A 17,256-nucleotide genomic window follows, 5' to 3' on the forward strand; every position below is an offset into this window, starting at 1 on the left:
GACATCGGCAGACCATCCCATTAAAGTTTGCATTCCAAAATTTAACTCCTTCCTTTCAGAGCTCGACAGTGTTTAAAAACACTTGTTTCCCACCAGATATGAAGTATCAGTGTACTCAGGAACTTTTGCACAACAAATTTTGGTGTCCACTTTCTCCTGACAACATTTTCACAATTTAACACTGTAAAATTGTGTGAAACACCTGAGGGTTCAAAGTGTTAACAACATGTTTATATAAATTCCTAGAGGGGTCTACGTTCCAAAATGGTGATACTTGTGGGAGATTTCCACTGTTTAGGCACATCAGGGGCTCTCTAAAATACGACATGAAGCCTGCAGACCATTCCATCAAAATCTGAGTTCCAAAACGTTGTTCCTTCCTTTCAGAGCTTGACAGTGTGTCCAAACAGTAGTTTCCCACCACATATGGGGTATCAGCATATTTAAAAGAAATCGCTTAACAAATTGTATGGTGCATTTTTTCCTGTTCTTTTCAATGTTTTATTTATTAAGTTTTTCAGATTCAAACAACAATACAACTCAAGTGGTATCATATCATAAGTAAGGCAATAAAAGGAGTAAAATGCCAAACTAACCATACAGTACACTGGTAAAAGTGGCTGCTGAGATATATAAAAGTAATGCCAGATGAGCAGCTAAATATGCAATCTTTAAAGACAAGCCTTAGACATTAAGGCCCTGTGCGCACTGGAAAACGGAATTTTCTCAAGAAAATTCCGCAGGTATTCAAAGATTACCGCACCCGCGGTAAAAAAATGCAGCAAACCGCACCCGAAAACCGCATGCAGTTTGCCGCGGTTTGCTGCGGTTTTACCGCGGTATTGTTCGCGGTATTGCCGCGGTTTTGCCGCGTGCGGGTTGGTATGTGCTTTATTGCATTCAATGCAATAAAGCACATTGAAAAAAAAAAGTCATTTAATTCTGATATAGAGAAATAGACAGAAGAATAGATAGACAGACAGAGGGAATGATAGATAGAAAGATAGATAGAAGGATAGATAGATAGAGGAAAGATAGATAGATTCCCTGTGAGCACACGCTGCATTTCTCACGGTCGGCAGTGAGTTCACATTACCGGTCGTGGGAAATGCCCTGGAGTTACCTCTGCTGTCTCGCTGCGAGGCTGCATTCAGCAGTGTCTGTGTCAGTCGCGGCTGGATGCAAGCCTCGCAGGACGTCGGAGCTGTGGATTACACCGGAGCTTTGTTTCGGGAGGGGTTAATAAAAGGGTGAACGAGGCTTGTTTGTGTTTTAGTTAAAATAAAGGATTTTTCTGTGTGTGTTTTTTCACTTTACTTACGGGTTGATCATGTCAGCTGTCACATAGACGCTGCCATGATCAAGCCTGGAGTTAATGGCGGTGATCCACCACCATTAACCCCTTGTATTACCCTGACAGCCACTGCTAAACGGCTGCAGGAAGAGCCGGGGGACACCCCGGTATTGCCGCATAATGCATGCGACAGTGCCGGGGCAGCTGCAGCTGATATTCTCGGCTGCGGGAGGGGGAGTGAGGTGGGGGACATTAACCCTGCCCCTCTCCCTCCCCAGCCTGAGAATACCGGGCCGCTGCTATGTGCTTACCTCGGCTGGACGGTAAATATACAGCGGAGCCCACGTGTTTTTTTTTGTATATTTTCGTTTGCTTTCTATGTGTGTTCTATGTGTCTGTGTCTGTGTTCTATGTCTGTGTGTTCTATGTCTGTGTGTGTGATGTGTGTGTGTTTACTCTCTGCACGGCTTCCTCTTCCTGTAATGACATCACTTCCCTGCAAAACCGCAGGCAAGCGATGTACATTACCGGAGGTAAACCGCAAAATACCGCAGGGAATAACGCAGCAAAACGCAGTGAACCGCACAGAATTTTCTGCCTGCGTTATTCCCTGCGGGATTTCACGATTACATTGGAGTCAATGGAGTGAAATCCCGCAGCGATGAGCGGAAAAGAATTGACATGCAATTGTTTTTGCTGCGGGAATCCCACAGCAAAACATGCAGCTGTCAAAATCCGCCTAGTGTGCACAGGATTTTTTTTTCCCATAGGTTTTGCTGGTGATTCACTGCAGAGATGTTATGAACATTTTCTGCAGCGAAACATGCAGCAAATCTGCAGAAAATCCGCGGCAAAATCCGGTAAGTGCGCACAGGGCCTAAGGCAGTAACTAGGTACTTGCACTCTGAAAGAAAACAAATGAAGAAATAACTCAATTGTAAGGGAGAAATTTGAACAACAGGGGAGACAAAGAAAAGTAAAAGGAAAAGAGGGAGAGGGTAGGGTGGGGAAAGGGTTTGCTTTGTCAGCACTTGAAGAACAGAATAGTTGCTAAGAGAATTATGTTGGGGCCCAACAGACCTTAGGAGTGATTTGGAGTCTATCAGCCAATGGGGGCCTGCATCTCCTACGGTAATTGCAGACATGTATTCTGGAGATTTTTTTATATAACATCCAGGGGCTCCAGATCTTCTGGAAATATACCAGATTGTGGTGGGCGAGTACAGCCAACTCTTCGGTGTGATACAGAAGGTCAATTTTATTTAGGGTATGTTTCTTGGATGGTTTGATGGGCGTGAGCCAATGAGTAGGGATCATAAGTTTACCTGCTGCCACAACGAATGCCACCAGCTTAGGCTGAAGTTTATTAGTCGGCCAAATAGGGAACTTGAGTAGTGACACTTCTGTAGTAAGTTGAACTTTGGAGCGTGTTAGAGACAAGATATCCAATGAAATTTCATGCTAGAAAGTGAAAATTATGGTGCAACTCCACCATATAGGAAAATAAGACCCCTCCTTGGTTTCACACCTCTAGCACAAAGGGGAAGAGAATGGATATCATTTGTGTGATTGAGATAGAGTATTTGTACCATCGAGTGACCACTTTGTATGAATTTTCCTGTAATCTGATGCAATGTGAAGGGCCATGTGAGCGGTCATATATAAGATTAATTTGAGGGTCTGTGAAGGTGGGGCCCAGGTCATTTTCCCAGCTGGTCACTAAAGCCCTTCTCTTGGTTTTGTTTTGAATAACTAGTAAACTATAGATTTGTGAAAGAGCTTTTTGGGCAGGTTTCAACTGGGAGCACAAGTCCTCAAACTTTATGGGTAGTCTGGGAAACTTCTCACCTGAATGGGAGTGGTGAATTATTTTTTTTATTTTGTTATCATGTAGGAAGGGTAAATTGACAGAAATGGGGAGAGTGCTCAATTACTGGTAGGTTAATAGCGAGTTGTCCTTTATTAAGTGATAGACTGGGATATCCAGGCTAAGTGACTGGCCAGTAGTTCGTGAACTAGGGTTTGGAGGGCGGAAACACAGAATGTCTGAAATGCAGATTATAGGGGACCAGGGTGGCGCTAATGTGTTAACCAAAGTTTTCCAGCCCAAAATCGTAGCCCTTGTCAATAAGCTGTGGATTTTTCTTTTGGGACTGAGGTCAGGGGTAAGAAGAGAATAGAGTGAAGGAGAATGGGGGCCATATGGTCTTCATTAGTGACCAAGGTCTTTCCCTTAGGCTTCTGGATCCAGTCCAGTGCTCTGGCAGGGATGAATGCTTGATAGTATGAGCGTATGTCCGGAGCCCCTATTCCTCTGCTATTTTTGGGCAGGGAAAGTGTATGAGAGTTGAATCAGGTCTATTATTGTTCCAGATGTATTTGTAGATAAGTGAGTTAGCTTTGGATAGAAAGGAATCTGGGATCCGGATAGGAAGCATTTGAAATAGATAAATGAATTTTGGAAGGATTATGCTCTTGACTAAATTTTTCCTTCCTATCCTTGGCATTTTTTCCTGTTATTCTCTTGAAAATTATTAAATTTTTGTGGAAAAAATATCATTTTTTATTTACTACGCTCAACATTATAAAATTCTGGGAAGCACCCGGAGATTCATGGTGCTAACTACTAATCTAGATAAATTCCTTGAGGGGTCTAGTTTCCAAAAAGGGGTCACTTGTGGAGGTTTCCACTGTTTAGGCACATTACAGGCTCTCCAAACAAGACATGGTGTCCGCTAAGTATTTTAGACAGTTTTGCACTCAAAAAGTAAAATTTTGCTTCTTCTTTTCTGAGCCCTGCAGTGCACCAAAAAAGTATATGGGGTATTGTCTTTCTCTTTTTTCTTGTTACACTTGTGAAAATGCAAATTTGAAGCAAAAATAACATTTTTTGTGGGAAAAAGTAAACTTTTCATTTTTCCCTTCCACATAGCTTTAGTTTCTGTGAGGCACCTGAAACTTCTTAAATGTGGTTTTGAGAAGTTTGGAGGGTACATATTTTAAAATGTGTCACTTTTGGGTATTTTCTGTCACCTAGGGATCTCAAAGTCACTTCATATGTGGTGTGATCCCTGAAAAAATGGTTTTGCAATTTTTTTAAAAAAAATTATACACTTCTGAAACTTTTAACTTTTCTAAGAAAAATATGTTTACAAAATTGTGCTGATGTAAAGTAGACAGACATGAAGTTAATGTTATTTATTAACTATTTTGTGACTTAACTCTAATAAAAATTCAAAGATTGAATATTGCGAAAATGTTCTACATTATCTCCAAATGTCCGATATTTTCCCAAATAAATGCCAAAAATATGGTTCTATATATAACACTAATATGAAGTACAATATGTCACTAAAAACAGTCTCAGAATCACTGGGATCAATTGAAACGTTCCTGAGTTATTAGCTCATAAAGCAACACTAGTCATAATTGAAAAAAAATGGATTGGGCAGGAAGGTGAAAACAGGCTTGGGGTCAATGGTTTAAAGCTCATGGTCAGAAATACACTTTTAAGATGCTAATATAATTTAAGTAAATAAAGCCAAAACACATTTTGTATAGAACAAGCTAAAATCAGAATTTTATCTCCAGTCAAACTTCCTAGATAAATATTACTCACTCGTTTTGATATGTATCAAGCAGAATGTGTGAAGTGATTAATTTTAAACATAACTTTTACTTAAAACAGAACTAAACAATTAAAAGTTTGGAGCCACCAGTAAAAATGTTCAATAAAACTTCACAAAAAGTGACAGCCGTATGATTGAACAGTAATAGCAGATGGATGAGCTTAAATTGGGAGTTGTTAGGTAATGCTGACTATGGTCAGAGTCCACCCAGTTGGATCACATGCAAGAAATCATGTAGAATATTAGTCTTTATTAAGGAAACACTATGTTGAGTAGGACGTATATTTATGCATTGTTTACTGTGAGGGTGCCAATCTCCGTTGGTAGGCTAGGTTGTCGTTGAAGACTTACAGGGACCCAGTAGGTATTTATTTAGTAATATTCCTTCTGTAGCATAATTTGTTGGACTATAAATGCCTCCCCAATTAAGATATATATATATATATACATATTATACTCACCTTACCTTCCTTTTCCCTTGCCGGCCTCCTGGTTCTTGTAGTTCGCCAGTACAGGATGTGTATCGAGTAACCATCGCGACCGATACCGGAGCTTCCGCTGCCAGTGCGCTGCCTTTGAGATGCTGCTGACAGCGGAAGTTCCTCCATTGTTGCGATGGTTACCCGATACACATCCTGTACCGGCGAACTACAAAAACTAGGAGGACGGCAAGGAAATGGAAGGTAAGGTGAGTATAATATGTGTGTGTGCGTGTGTGTGCGTGTGTGTTTGTGTGTGTTTGTGCGGACTGCAAGAGCGGGTCAGAGCACAGTGAAAGTACAGAACCGGAAGTGTGTGCGGTGAGTATTTGCTTGTACAGCAAAGCTTGCTCATAAACAGAGTTACAAATTTACAGCAAGCTTTGCTCGTATAGCGAAATACTCGCACACCAAGTTACTCGTAAACCAAGGTTTCACTGTATATCCTTTGCTGGCAAAGACAGAGGTCAAATGTTTTCTGTAAGTCTTCACAAGGTTGGCACACAATGTTAGTGGTATGTTGACTCATTCCTCCTTGCATATCTCCTCTAGAGTAGTAATGTTGGGCAACATGGACTTTCAACTCCCTCCAATGGCTTTCTATGGGGTTAAGATCTGGAGACTGGCAAGGCCACTCCATGACCTTCATATGCTTCTTAAGAAACCACTCCTTCATTGCCCCGGTGGTGTGCTTGGGATCATTATCATGCTGAAAGACCCAGCCACGTTTCACCTTCAATGCCCTTGCTGATGGAAGGAGGTTTGCACTCAAAATCTCACGATACATGGCCCCATTCAATCTTTTATGTACACAGATCAGTCGTCTTGGTCCCTTTGCAAAGAAACAGCCCCAAAGCATGATGTTGCCACTTCCAAGCTTCACTGTAGGTATGGTGTTCTTTTGATGCAACTCAGCATTCTGTCTCCTCCAAACACGACGAGTTGTGTTTCTAAAAAACAGTTCTACTTTGGTTTCATCAGACCATATGACATTCTCTCAATATTCTTCTGGATAATCCAAATGCTCTCTAGCAAACTTCAGACGTTCTCAGACATGTACTTTCTTAAGAAGGGGAAAATGTCTGGCACTGCAGGATAAGTCCCTGGCGGTGTAGTGTGTTACTGATGGTAGCCTTTGTTACGGTGGTCCCAGCTCTATGCAGGTCATTCACTAGGTCCCCCTGTGTGGTTCTGGGATTTTTGCTCACCGTTCTTGTGATCATTTTGATCCCATGGGGTGAGATCTTGAGTGGAGCCTCAGATTGGGGGAGATTATCAGTGGTCTTGTATGTCTTCCATTGTCTTCTTATTGCTCCCACAGTTGATTTCATCACACCAAGTTGCTTGCCTATTGGAGATTCATTCTTTCCAGCCTAGTGCAGGGCTATAATTCTGTTTCTGATATCCTTCGACAGCTCTTTGGTCTTCACCATAGTGAAGTTTGGAGTGTGACTGAGGTTGTGGACAGGTGTATTTTATACTCATAACAAGTTCAAACAGGTGCCATTACTACAGGTAATGAGTAGAGGACAGAGGAGCTTCTTAAAAATGAAGTCACAGGTCTGTGAGAGCCAGAAATCTTGCATATTTTTAGGTGACTAAATACTTATTTTCCACCATTTTAAAAAAAAAGCTTTTCCAAATCAGACAAGGTGATTTTCTGGATTTGTTTTCTCATTTTGCTCTCATACTTATGGTCTACCTATGATGTCAATTACAGGCCTCTCTCATCTTTTTAAGTGGGAGAGCTTGCACAATTGGTGGCTGACTAAATACTTTTTTTCCCCCACTGTGTTTATATATATACTGTGTTTATATTCTCTTGCAAATATATGTTACTGCTAGCTCAGTTTACAGCTATCTCTTCATGTAGTTTGCCCTAGAAATGTTTCTTCCGAAAGCTTTTCTCCATTGGAATTCCTCAGGGGAACCTATTACACAAATATACATATGGGAAAATTAATGGGTTCAAAACACCGAAGTGTAGCCTATGGGATAAACAAGTGTAAAGTTATATATCTGTATATATCAATAAGAGGATGATTTGTAGTATGCAATCTAAATGTGTGGAATCTGATCACTGTTGGTATTACCCAGCAACTCTCAATTAAAGCTCATCCATTTAGTATCACTGTTAACTGATACTGATGTCACTTTTCTCAAGTTTTATTGGACATGTTTAGTGGCTTAGAACTTTTATTTTTTCTAAGTTATGTTTTAAAATTAATCACTTCTCACAATCAATTGACATTCAAATAAATAATGGTAAAAATGTGAGCATGAGGCATCTGTAATGTCAGAGATCAGGGATGTAATGATCATGGTTTTAGGGAATGTGACGACAAGGCCTGGAGGAGCAAAGAATAATATATTGCTACTTGCCTATCCTGAGGGTGCAGCAATTTCACCTCATTTTCAAATATAAGTGGTTTGCTCAAATACCGGGCAGCGCTATGTAATTATTATTATTTATTATTATAATACGTATACAAGTAAAGAAACTCTTTCCTGATAGGAGGGTACTCTGTGCTAGCGCACGTTCATGTGCAATCAAAAGCAACCCAGTATTACCTGTGCCCCCGTCTTTTGCTGCACTTGTAGTACTGATCTGAGTACAGAGCACAGCGGACTGTGGAGAACTCTTGGGGGTGTTTACAGTGGGGAAAATAAGTATTTGATTCACTGCCAATTTTGCAAGATTTCCCACCTACAGAGAATTGAGGTCTGTAAATTTTATGATAGGTACAGTTCAACTGTGACACCAGAATAAAACAAAAATCCAGAAAATCACATTATATGATTTTTAACAATTAATTTGCATTTTCTTGCATGAAATAAGCATTTAATCACCTACCAACCAGCAACAATTCTGCCTCTCACAGGCCTGATGTTTTTTCTTGAACCACTTCATCCCAGGCGATTTTTCGTTTTTCAACTTTATTTTTTCCTCCCCTTCTTCCGAAGGGGACATAATTTTTTGTTTTTCCATTAATATTGCCATATGAGAGCTTTTTGTGGGACAAGTTCTACTTTTAAATGACATTATTCCTTTTACCATATAGTGTACGGGAAAATGGGAAAACAATATTCCAAATGTGGAGAAATAGTGAAAAAAGTGAAGTTCCTCAATGTTTTGGGTTTTTTTATTCACCATGTTCACTATATGGTAAAAATGACGTCAGTACGGTGCCTCAGGTCAGTACGAGTTCAAAGATACCAAACAAGAATAAATTCTATCTAAGTGGTGAAACAAAATTGAGAAGTTTGTCCAAAAAAAAAAGAATAGCGCCTTTCTTGCTATTTTCCCAGAAGCCTTCTCATTTTTCAGGATCTGGGGCTCTGTGATTGCTTATTGTTTGTGTCTTGAGCAGGTGTTTTAAATGATACTATTTTGAAGTAGATGCGATGTTTTGATCAACTGTTATTGCAATTTAATGAAATGTTGCAGCGACCAAAAAAAATAATTTTGGCGTTAGGACTTTTATTCTCGCCTCACCGTGTAGTGATCAGATTAATTGATTTTATATTTTGATTGATCTGTTATTTCTGAATGCAGCAATACCAAATATGTCTATTTCTTTCTTTTTTTAATTAAGTGAGGCAAAAGGGAAGTAATATAAATTTTAAGGTTTTTTTTATTTTTTCATATTTTACTTTTTTACATCTTTTATTGAATTTACTAGTTTTACTAGAGTATGACAACAGTATCCGATCGCTTTGATCAGGAGAATTGCTCATTTCCTGTGAGTGGCAGCACTCTGTCAGCTCTCAAAGGAATTGAGGCATAGCAGATCAGGAACAAAATAGATGTGGAACTGTTACTGCGCTGCTGAACATATGACATAAATCCAGGGCAACTGAATTAACGTGGTGTTATTCAACGCGTTTCAAAGTGTAACCCCACTTCTTCATCAGGAAATGCACCGATATAACCATATATCATACAATAGCTTATATCGGTGGATTTCCTGATGAAGAAGTGGGGAGACACTTCAAAACATATTGAATATTACCACGTTAATTCAGTTTTCCTGGATTTATGTCATATCTTCAGCAGCGCAGTAACAGTTCCACATCACTTTGTTGTTGATCTGCTTTGGCTTTTTTAGCATGTGGACTCTGCAGCTGATTACATGCTTTAATTCTGGTTGTGTTACACACAACCCCATAAGCTGAGCACATTGCCTTATTAGACGTATATGTCCATTGGGTAAGACCCTATTGCACTTTTTCCCTTCAGCTTTTATTTTGGAATTGAGTCATGGCAGTGTCAGTGGTCATCAGTTGACAACCATTAGCGCCCCGTGATCGCATCAAGGGGCCGCCGATGGTAGCGGGGAACAGTGCAATTCTTGCCATGGCCCTTTTAAATTGTGCTTTCACTGTTTCACAGCGCTATCTAATGGGTTAACGGAGAGATCCACTCTTACCAATTAGTCACACATGTCTGCTGATCAAACCAGCAGACATGTTCAGGGAATACTGCAGGCTTGCTGCCAGAGCCTGCAGTAACTGGAGGGAGGTGACCAAGGATATACCAGTAAATCCTTGGTCATTAAGGGGTTAATAAGCCCTTTTACTCTGCACTCATTACTTGTATTAATTGCACTTGTTTGTACTTATTACCTGTATAAAACACACCTGTCCACAAACTTAATCAATCATACCAACCTCTCCAGCATGGCCAAGACCAAAGAGCTGCCTAAAGACACAAGGGACACAATTGTCAACCAGTACAAGGATGGGATGGGCTACAGGACAATAGGCAAGCAGCTTGGCGAGAACTACGAAGTCAACAACTGTTGGTGCAATTAATAGAAAATAGAAGAAACACAAGATGACTAACAATCTTACTTGGTTTGGGGTTTCATGCACGATCTCGCCTTGTAGGGTAAGGATGATTCTGAGAAAGTTCAGAAATCAACCCAGAACTACACAGGAGGACTTGGTCAATGACCTGAAGAGAGCTGGGAACACAGTCTCAAAGATTACCGTTAGTAACACACTACGCCGTCATGGATTAAAATCCTGCAGGGCACGTAAGGTCCCCTTGCTCATGCCAGCACATGTCCAGGCCCATTTGAAGTTAGTCAGTGATCATCTAGATGATCCAGAGGAGACATGGGAGAAGGTCATGTGGTCAGATGAGACCAAAATATAACTTTTTGTTATCAACTCCACTCGCCATGCTTGGAGGAAGAAGAAGGATGAGTACAACCCCAATATCACCATTCTGTGACGCATGGGGGTGAAAACATCATATTATGGTGATGCTTTTCTGTAAAGTGGTCAAGACAACTGCACCGTATTGATGGGAGGATGGATGAGGTCATATATCACAAGATTTTTGCCAGCAAACTCTTTCCCTTAGTAAGAGCACTGAAATGGGTGATGGATGAGTCTTCCAATATGATAACACACAACCAGGACAACTAAGGAGTGGTTCCGTAAGAAGCATTTAAAAGTTCTGGAGTAGCTTAGCCAGTCTCCAGACCTGTACTCAATTGAAAATCTTTGGAGGGAGCTGAAATTCAATATTGCCCTGCGACAACCCCGAAACCTGAAAGATCTGGAGAAGATCTGTATGGAGGAGTGGGCAAAATCCCTGCTGCAGTGTGTGCAAACGTGGTCAAGAACTACAGGAAATGTCTGACCTCTGTCATTACAAACAAAGTTTCTGTACCAAATAGTTCTGTTTTTCTATTGTATTAAATACTTATTTTATGCAATAAAATGCAAATTAATTATTCAAAAATCATACAACATGATTTTCTGGAGTTGTTTTTATTCTGTCACAGTTGAAGTGCACGTACGATAAAAATTACAGTCTTCTCCATTCTCTGTAGGTTGGAAAACTTGTAAAATTGGCAGTGTATCAAATACTTATTTTCGCCACTGTATACTAAACTGAACTATATAATGTACACATCTCATCAACCATCAGCTTTTCCAATTTTCACAGAATAAAATGAATAAAGCAGAATTACAAGACAACTGAACGCCTTTGCTGTAAAGATGAATCTATGCAGAATTAAAATAATTTACTCTCCGGCAAATATTTTCAATTAGTGCATGTTGGATCAGTGCCAAGTTGTGCTAATAGCTGAACTGATAAAACCATTTTGTGGTGATTAAACACATACTAGCTTTTTGTTAAAGATACCAGCATCCCTCACCTTCTTATTATCGATATTTGTTTGTAAAGCAGAAACACATATGGACTTACCTGGGGACCCTCTGTGACTGATCCAGGTAACCCTGGCTCCCCAGGAGATCCTTGTACCCCTGGTAGACCTCTTTCTCCCTATTAAATTTATACTGAATATGTTAAAGGGAAAGAGACTCATATTTACAGAAAATGGTCACTAATAAATGTATTACAGTACATATGTGGATATTTATATTTTCATTAGTTATCATAAAAAGATACCTATAAATATTGTATCACATGAAAATCTAACTCAAATAACAATTAGAACAAAATATATTACGCTAAAAGTTTTTTTTATTTATTAGGAAATATTAACAAAGTTTTTTTTATTTAAAAATACATACATTACTGAACAAAGAGCAGGATACTATTCACAAATGAAGTAAAAAAGTAGGTGCAGAGGAGAATCCTGACATAATGCTATTAGAAATAAATATATTGCAAAATCAGTAATCCATTCCTCTAATATGTCTTATAAGAAATATGTTGGTGCAGCTGAGGCAATACTTACATAGATAGATAATATATCAATCCTTCCCAGTAATTTGCTGAACAAAAGTGTATACCAGGTGTTTAGGAGACTAACAAGTCCCAAATCACAATCAATGAAACAGCTGTAGTCAAAGCGGGAAGAAGTGGTATATTACTAAATAGTCAATACTGAAAGACTATTGGTATAGAGACGTTTACTTAAAGTCCAATTCAAAAAAGGCCTATATGCTGCACAACAATCAATCAGTATATCCACCTAAGATGCAGCCAAAGTATGAATAGATACATCAATAAAGCAGTATATAGCTCTGCACTTACATGAATCAACAGTATAAAGTGTGGGGAATCCTGCCGCTTTGACGTACGTTTCCAAACTACTTCAGGACGCACGTACAAACCAATTGAGTCAAATCCTTATGGACGTAACTAAGCAAAAGCCTCAGTCCATACTTTAGTTTTATTAAAGGGATTGGTCTACAACAGTAACTTATCAGTTCACCTATCCACAGGAGTAAAGATAAAATGCTGATCACTTGGGGTCTGACTGCTGAAACCTCCATTAACCCAAGGATCTTGATTCTAGAGCCTATATTTGAATAAATATTTTGATAGATGAGTATGGATACCATTCATCGCTCCAACATAAAACTCAATGAATCCTTGAGTTAGAGGCACTAGTTTTATTCCCCTACAGTCCCAGCTTCCTATTCTTTTTGCAGTTCTTTTATATAACACATATTCCTTTTTGAATGAAGAGGTTTGTGAACATTTGGAGAATCCTGCAAAAAGGTAAACAGAAATTAAGGAGTGTTGGGAGGTGAGCGGAATACCAGTACCTGGAAGTAGATATACTATAAGGTTTCATGGCGTCATATATTATCTACTGATAAAGAGCAAAATACTAACCATATTTAGACTTTAAATAATTAAAAGCCTGCCCTCTCATAAATTAAATTAGAAGTTATAAAACTAAAATTCTATGATTTAAACCAACCTTAGGGCCCCGTGGACCAAGTGCACCAGGCATCCCATCTGGTCCCTAACAAGAATAAAAATGGAGAAAAATATTCTTAAGCAAATTTAGAATATATGAGTATTATTAAAGGGACAGAGACCCTGACGCCAGCAATGTATCAGTTACTCGGTTGCTTGCAGTTATTTTAACAAAATCACTGTTTTATTAGCAGGATATTATCACTAAGGACTAGTAAATCTGCTGCCATGTACAGTCATGGACAAAAGTTTTGAGAATGACACCAAAATTATATTTTTACATGATCTGTCGCCCTCTGGTTTTTAATTGTGTTTGTCTGATGTTTACATCACATACAGAAATATAATTGCAATCATATTATGAGTACCAAAAGGTTATATTGACAGTTAGAATGAGTTAATGCAGCAAGTCAATATTTGCAGTGTTGACCCTTCTTCTTCAGGACCTCTGCAATTCTCCCTGGCGTGTTCTCAATCAACTTCTGGATCAAATCCCGACTGATAGCTGTCCATTCTTGCATAAGCAATGCTTGCATTTTGCCAGAATTTGTTGGTTTTTGTTTGTCCACCCGTCTCTTGATGATTGCCCACAAGTTCTCAATGGGATTAAGATCTGGGGAGTTTCCAGGCCATGGACCCAAAATCTCTGTGTTTTGTTCCATGAGCCATTTAGTGATCACCTTTGCTTTATGGCAAGGCGCTCCATCATGCTGGAAAATCCATTGTTGGGCACCAAACTGCTCTTGGACAGTTGGGAGAAGTTGCTCTTGGAGGACATTCTGGTACCATTCTTTATTCATGGCTGTGTTTTTAGGCAAGACTGTGAGTGAGCCGATTCCCTTGGCTGAGAAGCAACCCCACACATGAATCATTTCAGGATGCTTAACAGTTTGCATGAGACAAGACTGGTGGTAGCGCTCACCTCTTCTTCTCCTAATAAGCTGTTTTCCAGATGTCCCAAACAATCAAAAAGGGGATTCATCTGAGAAAATGACTTTACCCCAGTCCTCAGCTGTCCACTCCCTGTACCTTTTGCAGAATATCAGTCGGTCCCTGATGTTTTTTCTGGAGAGAAGTGGCTTCTTTGCTGCCCTCCTTGAAACCAGGCCTTGCTCAAAGAGTCTCCGCCTCACGGTGCGTGCAGAAGCACTCACACCAGCCTGCTGCCATTGCTGAGCTAGCTCGGCACTGCTGGTAGTCCGATCCCGCAGCTGAAACAGTTTTAAGATACGGTCCTGGCGTTTGCTGGTCCTTCTTGGGCGCCCAGGAGCCTTTTTGGCAACAATGGAAGCTCTCTCCTTGAAGTTCCTGATGATGCGATAGATTGTTGACTGAGGTGCAATCTTTGTAGCTGCGATACTCTTCCCTGTTAGGCCATTTTTGTGCAGAGCAATGATGGCTGCACGTGTTTCTTTAGAGATAACCATGGTTAACTGAAGAGAAACAATGATACCAAGCACCAGCCTCCTTTGAAAGTGTCTAGTGGTGTCATTCTTACTTAATCATGACTGATTGATCGCCAGCCCTGTCCTCATCAACACCCACACCTGTGTTAATGGAACAATCACTAAAACAATGTTAGCTGCTCCTTTTAAGGCAGGAATGCAATAATGTTGAAATGTGTTTTGGGGGTTAAAGTTCATTTTCTTAGCCAATATTGACTTTGCAAGTAATTGCTGTTAAGCTGATCACTCTTTATGACATTCTGGAGTATATGCAAATTGCCATTAGAAAAACTTAAGCAGTAGACTTTGTAAAACTTAATATTTGTAGCATTCTCAAAACTTTTGGCCATGACTGTAGTACAACCAAGCTCCCAACATTGATTTCTTTCTAAGCATAGTATACAAAGAAAGTTGACAATTAAAAGTGTTGGCGAGATGATACAGAGCTCAGCAGCATTCAGAGAACTGGGAGATCTGCGGCAGATAATTCATGGATGTCATAAAAAAAACTACAGCACGTAGCGCACTAAGTGTAACAACACTGACATCAGAGTCTGTGCCTCTACATTACAGCAAAACCTGGTGAAGGATTCCCTTTAAGAATATTATAAAAATGATAATGGTATGTTGTTATTTGTTAGTTTGTGACAATGATTTATACCATTGGAAACATTTCACAGTTAGAAAGACGTTCAATCCTGTTTATCTAAGATGCTTTATTGGATCTTTTAAAATGTCAGACATATAATAGAGATGCAAGAATTAAACATGTTAAACTGAAGATTTTATATTTTAGGTTAAACTTTTTATTCAGCAGTCAATTTACCCATAGAATCTAAACAAAGGAAGGAAAGGATGAAAACTCTGAGACCAGAAAAAAGTCTGTTGCACAATTATGGACAAAAATAGATAGATAGATAGATAGATAGATAGATAGATAGATAGATAGATAGATAGGTAAATAGATAGATAGATACTGTAGATAGATAGATAGATAGATAGATAGGATAGGATACAAAGAACATATAGAATAGAAAGAAAGAGTATATAGAATAGATTGAAAGAAAGAAAAATAAAGAACACAGAATAGATAGATAGAAGGAACATATAGAATAGATAGAGAGATAGAAAGAAAAAATAAAGAAAGGACATGTAGAACAGATAGATAGATAGATAGATAGATACTGTAGATAAAAAGATAGATAGATAATAGATAGATAGATAGATAGATAGATAGATAATAGATAGATAATAGATAAATAATAGATAGATAGATAGATAACAGATAGATAGATAGATAGATAATAGATAGATAGATATATAGATAGATAATAGATAGATAGATAGATAGATAGATAGATAGATAGATAATAGATAGATAATAGATAAATAATAGATAGATAGATAACAGATAAATAGATAGATAGATGATAGATAATAGATAGATATATATATAGATAGATAATAGATAGAAAGATAATAGATAGATAGATAGATAGAGGGATAATAGATAGATAATAGATAAATAACAGATAGATAATAGATAGATAGATAATATATAGATAATAGATAGATAATAGATAGATAGATAATAGATAGATAATCTATCTATCTATTAATTACACACAAAAAAAGTATATCATTGAACAAGTTTCTAGAATAGAATAGTAAACCCCAAACTCTTACCGTTTCTCCAGGTAATCCAAATCCTGCTGGTCCAGGTTCTCCTTTGGGACCCGGAGGACCTGGGGATCCAATAGGACCACCTAAGTCGCCCTTTGAAATAAGTGATAAGATTTTTTACATGTTCAACAAAGAATAAAACATGGAAGCACATACAAACATACTATAAAGAAAAGCCCTCATACTATTGCTTTCTATCATTTGTGCCAGATGTAATTATTTAGCACCTTTTTGCTAAGATAATATTATGGTTAAATATTTATTAAACTAGTATATAAAATAGTCACAAGTACAGTGGAAAACCAGAAAATAGAAAAATATTTAGTATAAATGTTATTATCTTGCAAGAGACAAGTTTTGTAATGAGAAGAACAAAGCAGTTATAATTGTAACATAAGTGGGTGTAACACATTGTTAAAATTAAATATTTCTTAGCAATTATAACTAAATGGTTTTTTTTTTTACTTTCTCTTGATTACATCTTAGTCATACAGTGCAGGACATCTGTTCTTACATCTTATTCCATAATATCTTCATATCAAGTATAACAATGACTCACTAAGCAAATGTAATCGACCATTATTCACTAAATGTGTAAGTAACTTTACATTTCCCTTCTGCATACATTTATAAAAGGATTGCTCAATTTCAACAAATTATAATCACATGATAGATGATATTTTGTTAATTGATGGGGTAAGGCCGCTGAGACCTGAACAGATCAGTAGATTGGGAATTTGAATCACTGTTAGAAATGCAGTGACAATGCGCATGCTTAACTTGCGCTCCATTCATTCCCTATGAGGTTGTTGAGCACTCCATTCATTCCCTATGAGGTTGTTGAGCACTCCATTTATTTCCTATGAAGTTGTTGAGCACTCCATTCATTTCCTATGAGGTTGTTGAGCACTCCATTTATTTCCTATGATGTTGTTGAGCACTCCATTCATTCCCCATGAGGTTGTTGAGCACTCCCTTCATTCCTTTAAGGGTTGTTGAGGACTCCATTCATTCCCTTTAGGGTTGTTGA

The 17,256-nt window shown here is 38.5% G+C and overlaps 1 protein-coding gene across 2 annotated transcripts in view; it reads right to left on the reverse strand.

Moving 5' to 3' along the window:
- Positions 1-17,256, reverse strand: part of COL19A1 (collagen type XIX alpha 1 chain) — a 1,307,565-nt gene that overhangs the window by 378,879 nt on the left and 911,430 nt on the right. For both annotated transcript variants that reach the window (XM_075340245.1, XM_075340246.1), the window contains exons 26-28: positions 16,230-16,319; positions 13,100-13,144; positions 11,629-11,706 (exon numbers count right to left, since the gene is read on the reverse strand). In XM_075340245.1, coding sequence (XP_075196360.1) covers positions 11,629-11,706; positions 13,100-13,144; positions 16,230-16,319 — 213 coding nt within the window. The remainder of the gene's footprint in view (positions 1-11,628; positions 11,707-13,099; positions 13,145-16,229; positions 16,320-17,256) is intronic.

This window comes from Anomaloglossus baeobatrachus, chromosome 3, assembly GCF_048569485.1.
Source record: "Anomaloglossus baeobatrachus isolate aAnoBae1 chromosome 3, aAnoBae1.hap1, whole genome shotgun sequence".
NCBI classification, from domain to species: domain Eukaryota; kingdom Metazoa; phylum Chordata; class Amphibia; order Anura; family Aromobatidae; genus Anomaloglossus; species Anomaloglossus baeobatrachus.